This window comes from Haliotis rufescens, unplaced genomic scaffold (genome assembly GCF_023055435.1).
Source record: "Haliotis rufescens isolate VD_foot unplaced genomic scaffold, xgHalRufe1.0.p SCAF_20, whole genome shotgun sequence".
NCBI classification, from domain to species: domain Eukaryota; kingdom Metazoa; phylum Mollusca; class Gastropoda; order Lepetellida; family Haliotidae; genus Haliotis; species Haliotis rufescens.
Window position 1 is genome coordinate 13,490,164 of NW_025963891.1, and position 24,014 is coordinate 13,514,177.

The 24,014-nt window shown below is 41.8% G+C and overlaps 1 protein-coding gene across 4 annotated transcripts in view; it reads left to right on the top strand.

Annotated features, from left to right (window-relative positions):
- Nucleotides 1-24,014, top strand: part of LOC124131964 (cadherin-23-like) — a 61,280-nt gene that overhangs the window by 7,177 nt on the left and 30,089 nt on the right. For 3 of the 4 annotated variants that reach the window (XM_048400863.1, XM_048400862.1, XM_048400864.1), the window contains exons 2-8: nt 7,566-7,627; nt 18,436-18,504; nt 18,736-18,899; nt 20,238-20,288; nt 20,661-20,750; nt 21,457-21,543; nt 23,235-23,246. In XM_048400863.1, the coding sequence (XP_048256820.1) occupies nt 7,582-7,627; nt 18,436-18,504; nt 18,736-18,899; nt 20,238-20,288; nt 20,661-20,750; nt 21,457-21,543; nt 23,235-23,246 (519 nt within the window). In that variant the 5' untranslated portion in view covers nt 7,566-7,581. Of the gene's footprint in view, nt 1-6,453; nt 6,478-7,565; nt 7,628-18,435; nt 18,505-18,735; nt 18,900-20,237; nt 20,289-20,660; nt 20,751-21,456; nt 21,544-23,234; nt 23,247-24,014 lie in introns of those variants that run through there. The other variant, XM_048400865.1, reaches the window with a different exon arrangement.

Here is a 24,014-nt window from a genome sequence, read left to right on the forward strand (position 1 = left end):
TAACAATAAAACAGGAACTCATCTGGTCATAGACATCAGATCCTTTATGCATGGAGGCCCCAAAGATATTACTTTGAAAAATCATCTCCTTCTGATTATAAAACAATGCATGTATAATTCCAGATATAATGGCACTGACTTGCATATGACGCATCTTACAAATTCAATAATGTACTATTCTAATCTTGAAAATGCTTTTTGGAGAAAACAGCACGAAATTTGATACTAAATGGGAATGTCTTCAATTACACTCATCACGTATTCATTACCATTCCACCTACGCCTGCTTCCTCTCTACCTCTCCACTTTCCACTGTGGTCGTTATTCATCCACTAGGGTTAGCTATAGGAATGTCACGTGGTGTGTTGATCATCCACAAGGGCTAGCTATAGGAATGTCACGTGGTGTGTTGTTCATCCACTGCAGCTCGGTATAGGAGTGTCACGGGGTGTGTTGTTCATCCACTGCAGCCCGGTATAGGAATGTCAAGTGGTGTGTTATTCATCCACTAGGGTTAGCTATAGGAATGTCAAGTGGTGTGTTATTCATCCACTAGGGTTAGCTATAGGAATGTCACGGGGTGTTTTGTTCATCCACTGCACCACTGTATAGGAATGTCACGTGTTGTGTTGTTCATCCACTAGGGTTAGCTATAGGAATGTCACGTGGTGTGTTGTTCATCCACTGCACCACTGTATAGGAATGTCACGTGTTGTGTTGTTCATCCACTAGGGTTAGCTATAGGAATGTCAAGTGGTGTGTTATTCATCCACAAGGGTTAGCTTTAGGAATGTCACGTGGTGTGTTGTTCATCCACTGCAGCTCGGTATAGGAATGTCACGTGGTGTGTTGTTCATCCACTGCAGCCCGGTATAGGAATGTCACATGGTGTGTTGTTCATCCACTAGGGTTAGCTATAGGAATGTCACGTGTTGTGTTGTTCATCCACTAGGGTTAGCTATAGGAATGTCACGGGGTGTGTTGTTCATCCACTAGGGTTAGCTATAGGAATGTCAAGTGGTGTGTTATTCATCCACAAGGGTTAGCTATAGGAATGTCACGTGGTGTGTTGTTCATCCACTGCAGCTCGGTATAGGAGTGTCACGTGGTATGTTGTTCATCCACTGCAGCTCGGTATAGGAATGCCACGTGGTGTGTTGTTCATCCACTGCAGCTCGGTATAGGAATGCCACGTGGTGTGTTGTTCATCCACTAGGGTTAGCTATAGGAATGTCACGTGTTGTGTTGTTCATCCACTAGGGTTAGCTATAGGAATGTCACGTGGTGTGTTGTTCATCCACTTCAGCTCGGTATAGGAGTGTCACGGGGTGTGTTGTTCATCCACTGCAGCTCGGTATAGGAATGCCACGTGTTGTGTTGTTCATCCACTAGGGTTAGCTATAGGAATGTCAAGTGGTGTGTTATTCATCCACTAGGGTTAGCTATAGGAATGTCAAGTGGTGTGTTATTCATCCACAAGGGTTAGCCATAGGAATGTCACGTGGTGTGTTGTTCATCCACTGCACCACTGTATAGGAATGTCACGTGTTGTGTTGTTCATCCACTAGGGTTAGCTATAGGAATGTCAAGTGGTGTGTTATTCATCCACTAGGGTTAGCTATAGGAATGTCACGTGGTGTGTTGTTCATCCACTGCAGCTCGGTATAGGAGTGTCACGTGGTGTGTTGTTCATCCACTGCAGCCCGGTATAGGAATGTCAAGTGGTGTGTTGTTCATCCACTGCAGGTCGGTATAGGAATGTCACGTGGTCTGTTGTTCATCCACTGAAGCTCGGTATAGGAATGTCACGTGGTGTGTTGTTCATCCACTAGGGTTAGCTATAGGAATGTTACGTGGTGTGTTATTCATCCACTAGGGTTAGCTATAGGAATGTCACGTGGTGTGTTGTTCATCCACTGAAGTTCGGTATAGGAATGTCACGTGGTGTGTTGTTCATCCACTAGGGTTAGCAATAGGAATTCGCGTGGTGTGTTGTTCATCCTCTAAGGCTCGGTATAGGAATGTCACGTGATGTGTTGTTCATCCACTGAAGCTCGGTATAGGAATGTCACGTGGTGTGTTGTTCATCCACTGAAGCTCGGTATAGGAATATCACGTGGTGTGTTGTTCATCAACTGAAGCTCGGTATAGGAATGTTACGTGGTGTGTGTTGTTCATCCACTGCAGCTCGGTATAGGAATGTCACGTGGTGTGTTGTTCATCCACTAGGACGAGGTATAGGAATGTTACAATGACCTGCAAATGAAGACAGATAAACTGTGTAGAAATCCAGTTGTCATTTGTTGTTAGACTTAGGTTCTTTAGACTATTATCCTTCGGGCCTTAAACCTGTAATAAATTGACTTTGTCAGGGATATAAATAAGAATGTTTTATTTAAAACTCTTAATTAGTCTGTAAATTGTTGAAATTGATCTTTAGTATTCTTTTTCTCTTTGAATTCATGTTTTATCAAACAGCTTGCTAGACAATTATATAAATAATGAACACCTAGTGGGATTAGAACACAGGAAGTTGGTCGTTTGTCGTGTTTTCGTCTTTTACCATGAGTATTACGCAGCACTTTTTCTTCTTTTCAAATTACGGTTCGCCCCAATTATGTTTCTAGGTTTGTCAGCACCATACCCTTGCTCCTGGGTTTCACAGAAGTGGTAAACGTCTGAGACCTGTATCACTTTGGGCTTTCCTCCCACACTAAGCTGAAACGCCGCGATATAACTGGAATACTGTTAAAAGCGGCGTTAAACCCAACTCACTCACTCACTCATTCTTTATGTAAAAATGTTCACCGATGTTATACTTACGACAGTGCTTCTGTGTCGTCAGTAAAACCCACCAGGATCCTATAGAAGCATGGCGACCAGACCCAGTGTGAGATGCGGAAACTCATCGTGCAATGAACTGCTTGTTGCGGGTTTAGATGCGTGTGCTCCCCCATCGTGACCGCTCTGTCGGCATTATGCCCAGGAATCAGAATTTCATGAAGCTAAGAAAGCACCCCGTTGGGTGTCCTCTAGTCTGTCTACCAGACGCTAGAGAATCAATTGAAAAGAAGTGCAAATCAAATCTAGATTGATTTGGCAAGTTTAGCATGCCCCAGCTCTCACAAAATAGGCATTGTTCTTGGCTACATTTGGAGTATATTTGGTAGATAAATACTTTTAGATAAGATAACTTTATTTCCTGGACTAAATGTTTGTCTAGGTTTCCTCACTAAACACAGCTGTGGAATCTGACAATCACGGGGCGTGTGTTTGAAACCATGTCGTAAGACCAACCGCATGTCACGAGTGGACCGAAAAGAATACTGACGACAGCAGCTATCTATCCAATCAGACTATCATAGACTATTATATAAATAATGAACACCTAGCGGGATTAGAACACAGGAAATTGGTCGTTTGTCGTGTTTTCGTCTTTTACCATGAGAATTACGCAGCACTTTTTCTTCTTTTCAAACTACGGTTCGCCCCGATTATGTTTCTAGGTTTGTCAGCACCATATCAAATCAAATCGAGATTGATTTGGTAAGTCTAGAATGCCCCAGCTCTCGTAAAATAAGCATTGTTCTGGGCTACATTTGGAGTATATTTGGTAGATAAATACTTTTAGATAAGATAACTATATTCCCTGGACTAAATGTTTGTCTAGGTTTCCTCCTAAACACAGCTGTGGAATCTGACAATCACGGGGCAGGTGTTTAAAACTATGTCTTTCGTCCAACCGGATGTCACGGGTGGACCGAAAAGAGTACTGACGACAGCAGCTATCTATCCAATCAACTTATTATCAGTCTCAAATTCACAGATGTGTATTATCGACTTTACTATGCGGATCACACGGGAATAGAGTGTCGTGTTGGTGCATATTCTAACTGTGGTTGAGCCAAGAGGCAACCCTGTCTAACGCCACAGAACACACGACCCTTACAGTCGCCTACACGCCACCTTCACACCTATGCGCAGCCCTACACAACATATAAACGCAGCCCTATATTACACATAAACGCAGCCCTACACTACATATAAACGCAGCCCTACACTAAATACAAACGCAGCCCTACACTAAATACAAACGCAGCCCTACACTAAATACAAACGCAGCCCTACACTAAATACAAACGCAGCCCTACAAACATATAAACGCAGCCCTACATTACATAGAAACGCCGCCCTACACTAAAATACAAACGCATCTCTACACTAAATACAAACGCATCTCTACACTAAATACAAACGCAGCCCCACAAACATATAAACGCAGCCCTACACAACATATAAACGCACTCCTACACTATATACAAACGCAGCCCTACACAACATATAAACGCAGCCCTACACTACATATAAACACAGTCCTACACTAAATACAAACGTAGCCCTACACTAAATGCAAACGCAGCCCTTACCGTCGCCTACACGCCAACTACACACCTATACGCAGCCCTACACTGCATATAACGCAGCCCTACACTACATATAAACGCAGCCCTACAGTAAATACAAACGCAGCCCTACACTACATATAAACGCAGCTCTACACTCAATGCAAACGCAGCCCTACACTGAATACAAACGCAGCCCTACACAACATATAAACGCAGCCCTACACTGCATATATACGCACTCCTACACTACATATAAACGCAGCCCTACACAACATATAAACGCAGCCCTACACTAAATACAAACGCAGCCCTACAAACATATAAACGCAGCCCTACACTACATATAAACGCAGCCCTACACTACATACAAACCCACCCCTACACTATATATAAACGCAGCCCTACACTAAATACAAACGCAGCCATACACAACAGCTCGACTCACCACGCACATGTCGCTCTTCTCGCCATATATATGACTCTCTACAAGCCACGCCCATGTCGCTCTTCTCGCCATATATAGGACTCTACACGCCACGCACATGTCGCCCTACTCGCCATATATATGACGCTCTACCTGACAGGCATATGACGCTCTACACGCCACGTACATGCCGTTCTACACGTTATTTATATGACACTCTACACGCCACGCACGTGGCGCTGTACTCGCCATATATATGACGCTCTACACGCCACGTACATGCCGCTCTACACGACACGTACATGCCACTCTAATTGCCACGCACTTGCCGTTCTACTCGCCATATATATGACGCTCTACTCACCAGGCACATGTCGCTCTACACGACATATATATGCCGCTCTAAACGCCATATATTTAACGCTCTACACGCCACGCACATGTCGCTCTACTCGCCATATATATATGACGCTCTACACGCCACGCACATGTCTCTCTTCTCGTCATATAAATGACGCTCTACATGCCTCGCACCTACCGCTCTACTCGCCACGCACATGCCGCTCTACATGCTATATATATGACGCTCTACATGCCACGCACATGCCGCTCTACATGGTATATATATGACGCTCTACACGCCACGCACATGCCGCTCGACGTGCTATATATATGACGCTCTACATGCTACGCAAATGCCGCTCTACATGCTATATATATGACGCTCTACATGCCACGCACATGCCGCTCTACATGCTATATATATGACGCTCTACATGCCGCTCTGCGTGCTATATATATGCCGCTCTACATGCCACGCACATGCCGCTCTACATGCTATATATATGACGCTCTACACGCCACGCACATGCCGCTCGACGTGCTATATATATGACGCTCTACATGCCACGCACATGCCGCTCTACATGCTATATATATGACGCTCTACACGCCACGCACATGCCGCTCTACATGCTATATATATGACGCTCTACATGCCACGCACATGCCGCTCTTCTCGCCACGCACATGCCGCTCTACTCGCCATATATATGACGCTCTACACGCCACGCACATGTCGTTCTCCGCAAAATATAATCGCGCTAATTTCTTGCCAATTGTAACACACACTGTAATCGTTATGAGCTTGTACTGACAGGAAGATGAAACGTTTCTCCGTCTTCAGATATGCAAAAAGGACATTCAAACTTATTATAACTTAGATATTAAGCGACAATAAAATATAAGCGTTTATCTGGCCTATTTTACAATATATTCCAAAGTCCCAACATCAACACTGCTCTCTTACTATGTAGTGTTTTTTTATAGATTGATAAAACATATAACACATAAACATATACATACACTCGTGTAAATGTATCTTATATTGTGGTTAGGAACCCACACTGAATCTCGAAGCTCCATTCATTGCAAGACAATATAATACGGGCGGAACTTTAGTAAATGATCTAACGACGTTATCTATATGATTGAACAAGTAAGATAAAATGTTTCACAACACTTAGAATTGCACTGCACCAGAAGGTGGGTCAAACTGCTCGTACAGATAAGAAAGTTGACACAGGTCGACCACAGCACTGCAGGAACAGCCTGATATGGCTACTATTACTGCCTCGCGAGTTAAAGGTATGTGGCTGGAGCTCTCAAGTACTGTGCTCGGTTTTGATGTGTGTTTTTTTCCTTAGGGATCAACTATTTGATATTCGGGGGGGGGGGGGGGGGAGGGGTGGGGATGAGGCAGGTGCTAGGATTTTGTATGGAGACAACAAATGTTTTCAGCTGCAGCCTCCACGCAATCACCATGTAGCAATGTCTTTTTTGTGGCAGACAATCTATTTTTGTCAACAGTCTGAAGCATAAATATGTTTGCAAGCATTTTCTGGGACAAATTTCATTTCCTCTTGAAACAATCACTGCCCATGAATCAGCATCGTATTAAACAATATTCCAGCCAGGACAGGGGACAACGAGAATAATTTGCACTTATCTTGTACACCTATATAGAATTAACAAATTTGTCTTTACAGCCATAATATATTGTCTTATACTAAAGGGGGACGCCAAGAATAGGTCCTACCCATTGAAATCGTGATTGAAAACTGCGGCGTAATACAACACTCACTCATATTAATATAATTCTGCAATATGAGAGTTTTGAGTTAGATTGTGAAGAATATGATCAAAACCATTCTCAAAAGACACATCACTCTGCCTATATGTTAAATTATACGGAAACAAGATGATGTCACGGATTTCCAAACAGCTGTGTCATGTAAATATGTCTTCGGTTGTTTGTATCCCGTATTCGTAACATTTCACACGAAGCGACACTTACTCACATGCAACCATTAACTGGTACTCTGCCCATGTCTTGGAAGGCCACCGATAAGTACAGCTAGGCTGTTTCTTATCGGATACATGCAAAAGGGGTTACAAGGATCATGGTATTTTGGGAGCTACATTTGATGCATGGAATCACCACTGTGTGTGTACAGACCACACTGTCTGCATATGGATGTGATTGTGACAACTTTTCATTGCCCCTCATACTTAGAAATATATGACAGATGAATGGCGAATGCATACTATAAAATCCAACCTCGTCAAGTCGAACTCCAGAACTCTGATAACCCCAGACACTTTTAGTGGTCCCATGAATTCCCCGAGCGAGACTTCATTCCAATGTCCTATGTTCTGTCGCTCTTGTGTTGCAGATATACTCTATAAACCATGAACTTCATATTGCTGGTCGCAGTGCTATACTTCATACACGAAGGTAGGTTAAATCGTCACCTCGAGTCCACTAATATGCAACAAAACTAACTAACTGAACCAAGTGGTGATTTGTCAAATGATTCGTAGTTGACTAACACTGTATATTCTGTAGAAATTGATGACCCCTACTGTATGTTGTGTAGACACTGATGACGACCACTGTATGTACTGTAGACACTGATGACGACCACTGTATGTACTGTAGACACTGATGACGACCACTGTATGTACTGTAGACACTGATGACGACCACTGTATGTACTGTAGACACTGATGACGACCACTGTATGTACTGTAGACACTGATGACGACCACTGTATGTACTGTAGACACTGATGACGACCACTGTATGTACTGTAGACACTGATGACGACCACTGTATGTACTGTAGACACTGATGACGACCACTGTATGTACTGTAGACACTGATGACGACCACTGTATGTACTGTAGACACTGATGACGACCACTGTATGTACTGTAGATACTGATGACGACCACTGTATGGACTGTAGACACTGATGACGACCACTGTATATACTGTAGACACTGATGACGACCACTGTATGTACTGTAGACACTGATGACCTCCACTGTATATACTGTAGACACTGATGACCTCCACTGTATATACTGTAGACACTGATGACCTCCACTGTATATACTGTAGACACTGATGACCTCCACTGTATATACTGTAGACACTGATGACCTCCACTGTATATACTGTAGACACTGATGACCTCCACTGTATATACTGTAGACACTGATGACCTCCACTGTATATACTGTAGACACTGATGACCTCCACTGTATATACTGTAGTCACTGATGACCTCCACTGTATATACTGTAGTCACTGATGACCTCCACTGTATATACTGTAGACACTGATGACCTCCACTGTATATACTGTAGACACTGATGACCTCCACTGTATATACTGTAGACACTGATGACCTCCACTGTATATACTGTAGACACTGATGACCTCCACTGTATATACTGTAGACACTGATCACCTCCACTGAATATACTGTAGACACTGATGACCTCCACTGCATATACTGTAGACACTGATCACCTCAACTGAATATACTGTAGACACTGATGACCTCCACTGTATATACTGTAGACACTGATCACCTCCACTGTATATACTGTTGACACTGATGACCTCCACTGTATATACTGTAGACACTGATGACCTCCACTGTATATACTGTAGATACTGATGGCATCCACTGTATATACTGTAGACACTGATGACATCCACTGTATATACTGTAGACACTGATCACCTCCACTGTATATACTGTAGATACTGATGACCTCCACTGTATATACTGTAGACACTGTTGACCTCCACTGTATATACTGTAGACACTGATCACATCCACTGTATATACTGTAGATACTGATAACCTCCACTGTATATACTGTAGACACTGATGTCCTCCACTGTATATACTGTAAACACTGATGACCTCCACAGTATGAACTGTAGATACTGATGACCTCCACTGTATATACTGTAGACACCGTTGAACTCCACTGTATATACTATAGACACTGATGACCTCCACTGTATATACTGTAGACACCGTTGACCTCCACAGTATGTACTGTAGACACTGATGACCTCCACTGTATATACTGTAGACACTGATGACGACCACTGTATGGACTGTAGACACTGATGACGACCACTGTATATACTGTAGACACTGATGACGACCACTGTATGTACTGTAGACACTGATGACCTCCACTGTATATACTGTAGACACTGATGACCTCCACTGTATATACTGTAGACACTGATGACCTCCACTGTATATACTGTAGACACTGATGACCTCCACTGTATGTACTGTAGACACTGATGATGACCACTGTATGTACTGTAGACACTGATGACGACCACTGTATGTACTGTAGACACTGATGACGACCACTGTATGTACTGTAGACACTGATGACGACCACTGTATGTACTGTAGATACTGATGACGACCACTGTATGGACTGTAGACACTGATGACGACCACTGTATATACTGTAGACACTGATGACGACCACTGTATGTACTGTAGACACTGATGACCTCCACTGTATATACTGTAGACACTGATGACCTCCACTGTATATACTGTAGACACTGATGACCTCCACTGTATATACTGTAGACACTGATGACCTCCACTGTATATACTGTAGACACTGATGACCTCCACTGTATATACTGTAGACACTGATGACCTCCACTGTATATACTGTAGACACTGATGACCTCCACTGTATATACTGTAGACACTGATGACCTCCACTGTATATACTGTAGTCACTGATGACCTCCACTGTATATACTGTAGTCACTGATGACCTCCACTGTATATACTGTAGACACTGATGACCTCCACTGTATATACTGTAGACACTGATGACCTCCACTGTATATACTGTAGACACTGATGACCTCCACTGTATATACTGTAGACACTGATGACCTCCACTGTATATACTGTAGACACTGATCACCTCCACTGAATATACTGTAGACACTGATGACCTCCACTGCATATACTGTAGACACTGATCACCTCAACTGAATATACTGTAGACACTGATGACCTCCACTGTATAAACTGTAGACACTGATCACCTCCACTGTATATACTGTTGACACTGATGACCTCCACTGTATATACTGTAGACACTGATGACCTCCACTGTATATACTGTAGATACTGATGGCATCCACTGTATATACTGTAGACACTGATGACATCCACTGTATATACTGTAGACACTGATCACCTCCACTGTATATACTGTAGATACTGATGACCTCCACTGTATATACTGTAGACACTGTTGACCTCCACTGTATATACTGTAGACACTGATCACATCCACTGTATATACTGTAGATACTGATAACCTCCACTGTATATACTGTAGACACTGATGTCCTCCACTGTATATACTGTAAACACTGATGACCTCCACAGTATGAACTGTAGATACTGATGACCTCCACTGTATATACTGTAGACACCGTTGAACTCCACTGTATATACTATAGACACTGATGACCTCCACTGTATATACTGTAGACACCGTTGACCTCCACAGTATGTACTGTAGACACTGATGACCTCCACTGTATATACTGTAGACACTGATCACCTCCACTGTATTTACTGTAGACACTGTTGACCTCCACTGTATATACTGTAGACACTGATCACATCCACTGTATATACTGTAGATACTGGTAACCTCCACTGTATATACTATAGACACTGATGTCCTCCACTGTATATACTGTAGACACTGATGACCTCCACTGTATATACTGTAGATACTGATGACCTCCACTGTCTATACTGTAAACACTGATGACCTCCACTGTATATACTGTAGATACTGATAACCTCCACTGTATATACTATAGACACTGATGTCCTCCACTGTATATACTGTAGACACTGATGACATCCACTGTATATACTGTAGACACTGATCACCTCCACTGTATATACTGTAGATACTGATGACCTCCACTGTATATACTGTAGACACTGTTGACCTCCACTGTATATACTGTAGACACTGATCACATCCACTGTATATACTGTAGATACTGATAACCTCCACTGTATATACTGTAGACACTGATGTCCTCCACTGTATATACTGTAAACACTGATGACCTCCACAGTATGAACTGTAGATACTGATGACCTCCACTGTATATACTGTAGACACCGTTGAACTCCACTGTATATACTATAGACACTGATGACCTCCACTGTATATACTGTAGACACCGTTGACCTCCACAGTATGTACTGTAGACACTGATGACCTCCACTGTATATACTGTAGACACTGATCACCTCCACTGTATTTACTGTAGACACTGTTGACCTCCACTGTATATACTGTAGACACTGATCACATCCACTGTATATACTGTAGATACTGGTAACCTCCACTGTATATACTATAGACACTGATGTCCTCCACTGTATATACTGTAGACACTGATGACCTCCACTGTATATACTGTAGATACTGATGACCTCCACTGTCTATACTGTAAACACTGATGACCTCCACTGTATATACTGTAGATACTGATAACCTCCACTGTATATACTATAGACACTGATGTCCTCCACTGTATATACTGTAGACACTGATGACCTCCACTGTATATACTGTAGATACTGATGACCTCCACTGTATATACTGTAAACACTGATGACTTCCACTGTATATACTGTAGACACTGATGACCTACATTGTATATACTGTAGAACTGATGACCTCCACTGTATATACTGTAGATACTGATGACCTCCACTGTATATACTGTAGACACCAATGAACTCCACTGTATATACTATAGACACTGATGACCTCCACTGTATATACTGTAGACACCGTTGACCTCCACAGTATGTACTGTAGACACTGATGACCTCCACTGTATATACTGTAGACACTGATGACCTCCACTGTATATACTGTAGACACTGATGACCCCCACTGTATATACTGTAGACACTGATCACCTCCACTGTATATACTATAGACACTGATGACCTCCACTGTATATACTGTAAACCTGATCACCCCCGCTTTATATACTATAGACACTGATGACCTCCAATGTATATACTGTGGACAATGATGACCCCCACTGTATATACTGTAGACACTGATCACCTCCACTGTATATACTGTAGACACTGTTCACCTCCACTGTATATACTGTAGACACTGATCACCTCCACTGTATATACTATAGACACTGATGACATCCACTGTATATACTGTAGTCACTGATGTCCTCCATTGTATATACTGTAGACACTGATGACCCCCACTGTATATACTGTAGACACTGATGACCTCCACTGTATATACTGTAGACACTGATGACATCCACTGTATATACTGTAGACACTGATCACCTCCACTGTATATACTGTGGACACTGATGACATCCACTGTACATACTGTAGACACTGATGACCTCCACTGTATATACTGTAGACACTGATGACCTCCACTGTATATACTATAGACACTGATGGCATCCACTGTATATACTGTAGACACTGATCACCTCCACTGTATATACGGTAGACACTGATGGCATCCACTGTATATACTGTAGACACTGATGACCTCCACTGTATATACCGTAGACACTGATCACCTCCAATGTATATACTGTAGACACTGATGACCTTCACTGTTTAACTGTAGACACTGATGACCTCCACTGTATATACTATAGACACTGATGGCCTCCACTGTATATACTGTAGACACTGATGACCTCCACTGTATATACTGTAGACACTGATGACATCCACTGTATATACTGTAGTCACTGATGTCCTCCATTGTATATACTGTAGACACTGATGACCCCCACTGTATATACTGTAGACACTGATGACCTCCACTGTATATACTGTAGACACTGATGACATCCACTGTATATACTGTAGACACTGATCACCTCCACTGTATATACTGTGGACACTGATGACATCCACTGTACATACTGTAGACACTGATGACCTCCACTGTATATACTGTAGACACTGATGACCTCCACTGTATATACTATAGACACTGATGGCATCCACTGTATATACTGTAGACACTGATCACCTCCACTGTATATACGGTAGACACTGATGGCATCCACTGTATATACTGTAGACACTGATGACCTCCACTGTATATACCGTAGACACTGATCACCTCCAATGTATATACTGTAGACACTGATGACCTTCACTGTTTAACTGTAGACACTGATGACCTCCACTGTATATACTATAGACACTGATGGCCTCCACTGTATATACTGTAGACACTGATGACCTCCACTGTATATACTGTAGACACTGATCACCTCCACTGTAAATACTATAGACACTGATGACCTCCAATTTATATACTGTAGACACTGATGACCTCCACTGTATATACTGTAGACACTGATGACCCCCACTGTATATACTGTAGACACTGATGACCTCCACTGTATATACTATAGACACTGATGACCTCCACTGTATATACTGTAGACACTGATCACATCCCACTGTATATACTGTAGACACTGATGACCTCCACTGTATATACTATAGACACTGATGACCTCCACTGTATATACTGTAGACACTGATCACATCCACTGTATATACTATAGACACTGATGACCTCCACTGTATATACTGTAGACAATGATGACCCCCACTGTATATACTGTAGACACTGATCACCTCCACTGTATATACTGTAGACACTGTTCACCTCGAATGTATATACTGCAGACACTGATCACCTCCACTGTATATACTATAGACACTGATGACATCCACTGTATATACTGTAGTCACTGATGTCCTCCATTGTATATACTGTAGAAACTGATGACCTCCACTGTATATACTGTAGACACTGATGACCTCCACTGTATATACTGTAGACACTGATGACCTCCACTGTATATACTGTAGACACTGATGACCTCCACTGTATATACTGTAGATACTGAAAACATCCACTGTATATACTGTAGACACTGATGACCTCCACTGTATATACTGTAGACACTGATGACCTCCACTGTATATACTATATACACTGATAACCTCCACTGTATATACTGTAGACACTGATGACCACCACTGTCTATACTGTAGATACTGATAACCTCCACTGTATATACTGTAGACACTGATGACCTCCACTGTATATACTGTAGACACTGATGACATCCACTGTATATACTGTAGAAACTGACCACTTCCACTATATATACTGTAGACACTGATGACATCCACTGTATGTACTGTAGAAACTGATGACATCCACTGTATATACTGTAGAAACTGATGACCTCCACTGTATATACTGTAGACACTTATGACCTCCACTGTATATACTGTAGACACTGATCACATCAACTGTATATACTGTAGAAGCTTATGACCTCCACTGTATATACTGTAGACACTGATGACCTCCACTGTATGTACTGTAGAAACAGATGACCTCCACTGTATATACTGTAGACACTGATGACATCCACTGTATATACTGTAGACACTTATGACCTCCACTGTATATACTGTAGACACTGATCACATCAACTGTATATACTGTAGACACTGATGACCTTCACTGTTTAACTGTAGACACTGATGACCTCCACTGTATATACTGTAGACACTGATGGCCTCCACTGTATATACTGTAGACACTGATGACCTCCACTGTATATACTGTAGACACTGATCACCTCCACTGTAAATACTATAGACACTGATGACCTCCAATGTATATACTGTAGACACTGATGACCTCCACTGTATATACTGTAGACACTGATGACCCCCACTGTATATACTGTAGACACTGATGACCTCCACTGTATATACTATAGACACTGATGACCTCCACTGTATATACTGTAGACACTGATCACATCCACTGTATATACTATAGACACTGATGACCTCCACTGTATATACTGTAGACAATGATGACCCCCACTGTATATACTGTAGACACTGATCACCTCCACTGTATATACTGTAGACACTGTTCACCTCGAATGTATATACTGCAGACACTGATCACCTCCACTGTATATACTATAGACACTGATGACATCCACTGTATATACTGTAGTCACTGATGTCCTCCATTGTATATACTGTAGAAACTGATGACCTCCACTGTATATACTGTAGACACTGATGACCTCCACTGTATATACTGTAGACACTGATGACCTCCACTGTATATACTGTAGATACTGAAAACATCCACTGTATATACTGTAGACACTGATGACCTCCACTGTATATACTGTAGACACTGATGACCTCCACTGTATATACTATATACACTGATAACCTCCACTGTATATACTGTAGACACTGATGACCACCACTGTCTATACTGTAGATACTGATAACCTCCACTGTATATACTGTAGACACTGATGACCTCCACTGTATATACTGTAGACACTGATGACATCCACTGTATATACTGTAGAAACTGACCACCTCCACTATATATACTGTAGACACTGATGACATCCACTGTATGTACTGTAGAAACTGATGACATCCACTGTATATACTGTAGAAACTGATGACCTCCACTGTATATACTGTAGACACTTATGACCTCCACTGTATATACTGTAGACACTGATCACATCAACTGTATATACTGTAGAAGCTGATGACCTCCACTGTATATACTGTAGACACTGATGACCTCCACTGTATGTACTGTAGAAACAGATGACCTCCACTGTATATACTGTAGACACTGATGACATCCACTGTATATACTGAAGTCACTGATGTCCTCAATTTTATATACTGTAGAAACTGATGACCTCCACTGTATTCACTATAGACACTGATGTCCACGACTGTATAAACTATTGGCAAGACAACTATTACTGAATGCCTATCACTTATACTTTGATTACCCCCACTGTATATACTATAGACACTGATGTCTAACGCTGTATATACTGTAGAAACTGATGACCTCCATTGTATATACTGTAGACACTGATGACCTCCACTGTATATACTGTAGACAGTGATGACCTCCACTGTATATACTGTAGACACTGATGACCTCCACTGTATATACTGTAGATACTGATAACCTCCACTGTATATACTGTAGACACTGATGACCTCCACTGTATATACTGTAGACACTGATGACCTCCACTGTATATAATGTAGACACTGATGACCTCCACTGTATGTACTGTAGACACTGATGACCTGCACTGTATATACTGTAGACACTGATGACCTCCACTGTATATACCGTAGACACTGATGACCCCCACTGTATATACTGTAGACACTGATGACCTCCACTGTATATACCGTAGACACTGATGACCTCCACTGTATATACTGTAGACACCGTTGACCTCCACAGTATGAAGTGTAGACGCTCATGACCTCCACTGTATATAATGTAGACACTGATGACCTCCACTGTATATAATGTAGACACTGATGACCTTCACTGTATTTTCTGTAGACACCGTTGACCTCCACAGTATGTACTGTAGACACTGATGACCTCCACTGTATATACTGTAGACACTGATGACCCCCACTGTATATACTGTAGGCACTGATGACCTCCACTGTATATACTATAGACACTGATGACCTCCACTGTATATACTGTAGACACTGATCACCTCCACTGTATATACTATAGACACTGATGGCATCCACTGTATATACTGTAGACACTGATCACCTCCACTGTATATACTGCAGACACTGATGACCTCCACTGTATATACTGTAGACACTGATGACCTCCACTGTATATACTATAGACACTGATGACATCCACTGTATATACTGCAGACACTGATGACCTCCACTGTATATACTAAAGACATCGATGGCATCCACTGTATATACTGTAGACACTGATCACCTTCACTGTATATACTGCAGACACTGATGACCTCCATTGTATATACTATAGACATTGATCACCTCCACTGTATATATTGTATACTCTGATGACCCCACTGTATATACTGTAGACACTGAAGACCTCCACTGTATATACTGTAGACACTGATGACCTCCACTGTATATACTGTAGTCACTGATGTCCTCCACTGTATATACTGTAGACACTGAAGACCTCCACTGTATATACTGTAGACACTGATGACCTCCACTGTATATACTGTAGACACTGATGATCTAAACTGTATATACTGTAGACACTGATGACCTCCACTGTATATACTGTATACTCTGATGACCCCACTGTATATACTGTAGACACTGAAGACCTCCACTGTATATACTATAGACACTGATGACCTCCAATGTATATACTGTAGAAACTGATGACCTCCACTGTGTAAACTATAATCACTGGTGTCCACGACTGTATAAACTATTGGCAAGACAACTATTACCGAATGCCTATCACATATACGTTGATGACCTCCACTGTATGTACTGTAGAAACTGATGACCTCCACTGTATATACTGTAGACACTGATGTCCTCAATTTTATATACTGTAGAAACTGATGACCTCCACTGTATATACTATAGACACTGATGTCCACGACTGTATACACTATTGGCAAGACAACTATTACTGAATGCCTATCACTTATACTTTGATGACCTCCACTGTATATACTATAGACACTGATGTCTAACGCTGTATATACTGTAGACACTGATGACCTCCACTATACATACTGTAGACACTGATGACCCCCACTGTATATACTGTAGACACTGATGACCTCCACTGTATATACTGTAGACACTGATGACCTCCACTGTATATACTGTAGACACTGATGACCTCCACTGTATATACTGTAGACACTGATGACCTCCACTGTATATACTGTAGAACTGATGACCTCCACTGTATATACTATAGACACTGATGACCTCCACTGTATATACTGTAGACACTGATGTCTAACGCTGTATATACTGTAGACACTGATGACCTCCACTGTATATACTGTAGACACTGATGACATCCACTGTATATACTGTAGTCACCGATGTCCTCAATTTTATATACTGTAGAAACTGATGACCTCCACTGTATATACTATAGACACTGATGTCCACGACTGTATTAACTTTTGGCAAGGCAAGTATTACCGAATGCCTATCACTTATACTTTGCTGTCTTCTACTGTCTTGTCAGGGGAAGCAAATATTCCACCTATCATCACTGTACAGAGCACCGTACAGGTGTCGGAAGACACGCCCAATGGTGAGTATTTCAAGTGCTCAAATTTGGCGCTAAGATTTATAACAGGAGTTGGATACTACAAGTTGCAACATCTCAAAAATAATGTGTAGGAAGTAACCTTAAATAATTGATATTCATAAAATTTCATATTGCAAATATCCCTCTTGATCACAGTGTACATGTGAAGAGTTATATTAAACTTCCACCACAATAAACTGATTGTCATATTGTCATGACGTTTGGTGCACACAGGTTCCGTCCTGTTCAACATAAGCGCCATGGACGATGACAGGCCGCCTGTACTGGACATCAGATCGGCTGAAGTCAGTCATATCGTCAGACTGGAGGACAATACAGTCAACGGCAACGTTAGACACGCGTCGGTGGTACTAAACAATCCACTCGACAGAGAAACGGTAAGTCTATATCAGTCGATATCCTTCAAAATAGTCGACAGAGTGCAATTGTAGACTCATCTATACCCTCACCCTGTTTACCCGGGCAGATCAGGAACACACAGAACAGCTCGACACAAGATGCGTTTTGATCCATTTGTCACAATGTTTATCACAGTGATTGGATACAAGATTGCCAATGCGGCTTAAAACAATACTCACCCACTCATTATGTTCACATATCACATGAGCCGAACTCTAGTACTCTGTCTCAACAAATCTTACGTCGCCTGCCAATCAAAACGAACAGTAGCCAATAATGCGATGTTGACAAGTAGACACAATTTATGGATAACAACTTTAATAATGTAAATGCGACGTTTCGGTATAGATCCCCATACCGTTGTCAAACAATTAATGCGATGTTGTGTGTCACAAATGAAACATCGGGGGTTCAATTAGTCAGACTTGTGTAATGCTAACAACATTTTTGAAACACAAACCACGTCCACGTCTAATCTAAAGACCACAAAGAAACATATCCACAGTGTTATCAATTCATAAAACAAGGTCTGGTGGGTTCACCAGACCACATCAGTCCCTGAAGAAAACCCTTTGGAAGCATTTACCAAAACGCAACACGAGTATATTCAGCCTCAGCCTCAAGTCATTGAAGTTGGACTTCTGCTACCCATTCGTCACCACTCGCCCCTTACCGTAACCTGCAATTCGGCTTGCCCCGGAATAACACGAGTTGGTTACGAAGTGTCTGCAACCCGACCAGGGGCTACACGTTCATTAATGACTGATCCGTTTAAACCCTCCCTTAAATCTGTGATGAAACCAGGTGCTCGCGAAAGGTGAGCGTATCCTGCCCAACAGGAAGCATGAAATAGCCGAATCATAATTGTTACTTTTTCTGCTTCTGTAGATATGAAGGTCGAAATATAATTCTTTGTGTATTAACATTTTTCTTTTATTCGAACTGTGTAAGTTCTTTCTTTCTTCCTTAGCTAAGCGTGTTCGCCGTTACATGGCGGAAATTGTGAATCAAACAGCTCTCGCTCGATTCACGAGTATATAAGGTGGACGATCTTAATCTTGTCGTAGTATCTTATATTATTAATTATACACGGGATAGTGCTTGTTATGTGATAAAATCACAAAATATGAGAGCCCACAGACCTACCTCATGTAGGAGGGACACTGGCCCTTCCACGTATCTCTGTGTGAGGCCCATTTCCGGTGTCCCCCGGAGTGACATTGCTGGAATATTGCTAAAAGCGACGAAAAACCATAATATTACTCACGTCCACGTCTCTCTTGTTTGGCGAATTATATCATGAACATCTTTTGCAGGATGGTTCCACAAAGGCTCTTATATTCTTTGCCTCGGACGGCATATATGAGGTAATATAATTTTTCTAACCTCGGATTAATCGAAAGAAATATTAATGCAGACATTCGACAACGAACTCACACATACTACACACATACCTTTATCGGTTTTACTGCTGCTTTAACAATTTATACACGTGAAAGTGGGTTTTAACAAAGTGGCTTAATATGAATAAAATACTGTTCAAAACTGTGTTACCAAACGTTTAAATAGCTCTTTCTAAATCTGAAAAATTGACAAAAACTACACAGCACGCAGAAAGATTTCCGTGTGTATTCATATACTTGTTTCAGATAAATGGAAAATGATGTTTGTTACTCTGTTACCTCCACTGTAGATATGAACTCTCTATACTGACTCTCTATTATGATGTGTCTGTGCAGGTGTCCGCGAGGGTCACCCTCATCATCATGGACGTGAACGACGAGAAACCGGTGTTCACCGAGCCCGGCTACAGGATCACCGTGATGGAGGTACGAGACCAAAACCCAACTGAATAGAATATTGGTACACATGATGAAAGTTCAGGTTAAACATGATTACACGAACACCTGGTGTCATCCCCTTTTCGTGGTAATATTGACACCGTTGGAAGTGAAAGTTGACAGATCCTTCACGAACACCTGGTGTCATCACCTTATCGTGGTAATATTGACACCGTTGGAAGTGAAAGTCAACAGCTCCTTTACGAACACCTGGTGTCATCACCTTATCGTGGTAATATTGACACCGTTGGAAGTGAAAGTCAACAGCTCCTTTACGAACACCTGGTGTCATCAGCTTGTCCTCGTAATACTGGCATGATTGGAAGTGCAGGTTAAACATCCTTTTCATATATACCTGGTGTCATCTCCGATATACTGGTACCATATGTATGCAGGTTGCTTAAACACCACCTCCGAGAACACCTGGTGTCATTACCGTTCTTTACTTTTACATATTAATTTACTCTTTGTGTGGGTTCATTGGCGTAAGGATTTTGATGGAGTGATGGCGAGAGACTGTTATTTAACCCTCATTCTAGGAAGGTTCATATCTATAACACGTGGCTATAAGATGAATTATTGCCGATGCGGCTCTACTCACTCACGTGAAGTTGTGAAAGTAACTTGGTATCTCAAAGTATTTATACATCACTTCAACCGGTTCATGTGACCTCTGTTCTGTGTTTGTTTCAAGTCTGCTGCAATAGGTACAACAACTACAACAGTTACAGCAGTGGACCCTGATTCGGGAATTGGAGGTCAGGTGTACTATGGTTTGAAGGTAGGTGCTGCCCGATAGTAGATATGTTTGTAACAAAAGTGTACCGATACTGTTCGAGGTGTACCAAGCAGATGTATCGGTCAATATACCTAAGCAAGTTTCACAAGCGAAAAAGTTTGTATTGGATAGTAATGAAATAACGAACTGACACCCGACTCTGGGCGAGTTCACATTCTGTAACAATTTATTTATGTGACGTTGATGTATCATAAGCACAGAAACCGACCTAAACTATTCACAGAAAAACATTTTTGTCTCCGGTTCAGCAACTATCTGCGGATGTCTTCCGTCATCAATACAACGCCCTAACTCATTCTATCGGTTCGAGTGAGTTCGGTTTAACGCCGCTTTTAACAGTATTCCAGTTATAACACGGCGTGTCAGCTTAATGCGGGAGGAAAGCCCCAAGTGATGCAGGTCCTTGACGTTTACCACTTTAGTGAAACCCACGAGCATGGTGCTGACAAACCTAGAAACATAATCGAGGCGAACCGGGATTCGAACCCACAATCATAGGTTTCTGGCGTGCCCAAGGGACTCTACACAGAGAATTGCGTCGCCTTAGACGACTGGTCCACCAGTGCCCCCATCTAAATTAAGAATTTAATTAAACTGTTTATTTGAGCTTTCTCATATGCAATGATCAATGATCAGAGTAAATTGTATCAAAAAACTATTATTGCACCAGGAAAAGTATATTCCATTATCCTGTTATTTTAGATGTTGCTTTTACTAAAAATAGTGTCCCCTGTCGGTTGAGAAATATGACCATGGTAATGTGTGAACATTATTTTAAGCGAGAAATACCATTGATGCTCTTGTTGTGAGAGGGCGTGCATTGTTCTGCTGGAATATCTGCAGCCTCGGTGGAGATGTAAACGTACGGACGCAGAACGTTATCTCTGTAAATAACCAGAGTTACACGTTGTCCTGTGTGGCATCCTGTGTTCGTAGCTGAGTGTTCCCTACACCTTATTATTGTCACCTCATCAGCAGTTGGCTCATCTTCCCGAGGCAAGAGCGTCCACTAGCCTTTTTTTTTTTTTTATCAAAGTCTTGTTTCCACCCTTGCCACATCAAGCCCACTTTCCTGTGCTAACTATGATTGGACAATCGCACATATCGATTGTCCAATCAGAGATTGTTTCACAAAATCAACATCCACGACTGGTACTGGTACTTTCGTATGAAAGTGATTTACCGATGCCTCTCTTTTACATCTGTTAAACCTCCCAACAATTGCTTATTTTTTGTGTCAGGGATGAAATCGCGAATGTTTTCGTTATCTGATCGACTAGGTCGTCGCCTTTTGGTAGTCGCCATCTTTGTGAAGCTATTCGAGATAAGAACAGCGATCTGATTGGATATCGCGTTTTCAATACAAGGGGCACAACTCGTGATCTACGCGAGGTGGCGCCAGGGTCGAACCAAGACAAGTGGCCTTGGTGTGGCAAGGGAGGAAACAAGGCTTTGATAGAGGCTAGTGGACACGCTTGAATAACACAACAATCGGCAAAAACGTTCATTTCGATGTCTCCACCTGCAAGGACATTCAATCGAGATACAGTTTGATGTAGTTGAGGCAGGGAGTTTTAGAAAGTGGTTCGTTGGTTTTGACTATATGAGGAGATTATGTTCATAAGATGTAAGATTTGCTTTACTCTGAATGAAATGATTTCCCTTTTTTCTAGGCCAAGGGCCAGGTGAGTGGACAGGGTCTGTGTTTATTAGAAGAAATATCTTCTACATAACGCTATCAGTGACACAATGATGTTACACAATGTACCTGCTATTACGTACACGTTGACGTGGATGGAGAGTAACATGAATTGACCTTTGCAACGAAGCTGGCATTTGGACAAGTGGATTTCTCGTGATAATTAATAATACGCCCCTAGTATGAAGAGAGCATTGTAATCAACAGATCTACTACTACTATTACTACCAACACCACTACAACTACTACTACGACAACAACCACTACTACTACTACTACTACCACCACCACCACCACTACTACTACTAGTCGTACTTCTACTACTACTATACTACTACTACCACTACTACTACTGCTGCTGCTGCTGCTGCTGCTGCTGCTACTACTACTACTACTACAACTACTACTACTACTACTACCACCACCACTACTACTACTACTACTACTACTACTACTACTACTACTACTACTACTACTACTACCACAACCACAACCACAATCACAATCGCAACCACTACCACTACAACTACCACTACCACTACTACTTCCACCACCACCACAACTACTACTACCACTACTACTACTATTACTTCTACTACTACTACTACCATCACCACCACCACAACCGCTACTACTACTACAGCTACTACTACTACATTTCTACGTATGAGAAAACAAATTCTAAACAGGATTGTTTTGCTCGTTGTTATTCCGGTTTCGTAAAGTAGGGAGAATCCACATTTTATGTTTCTGG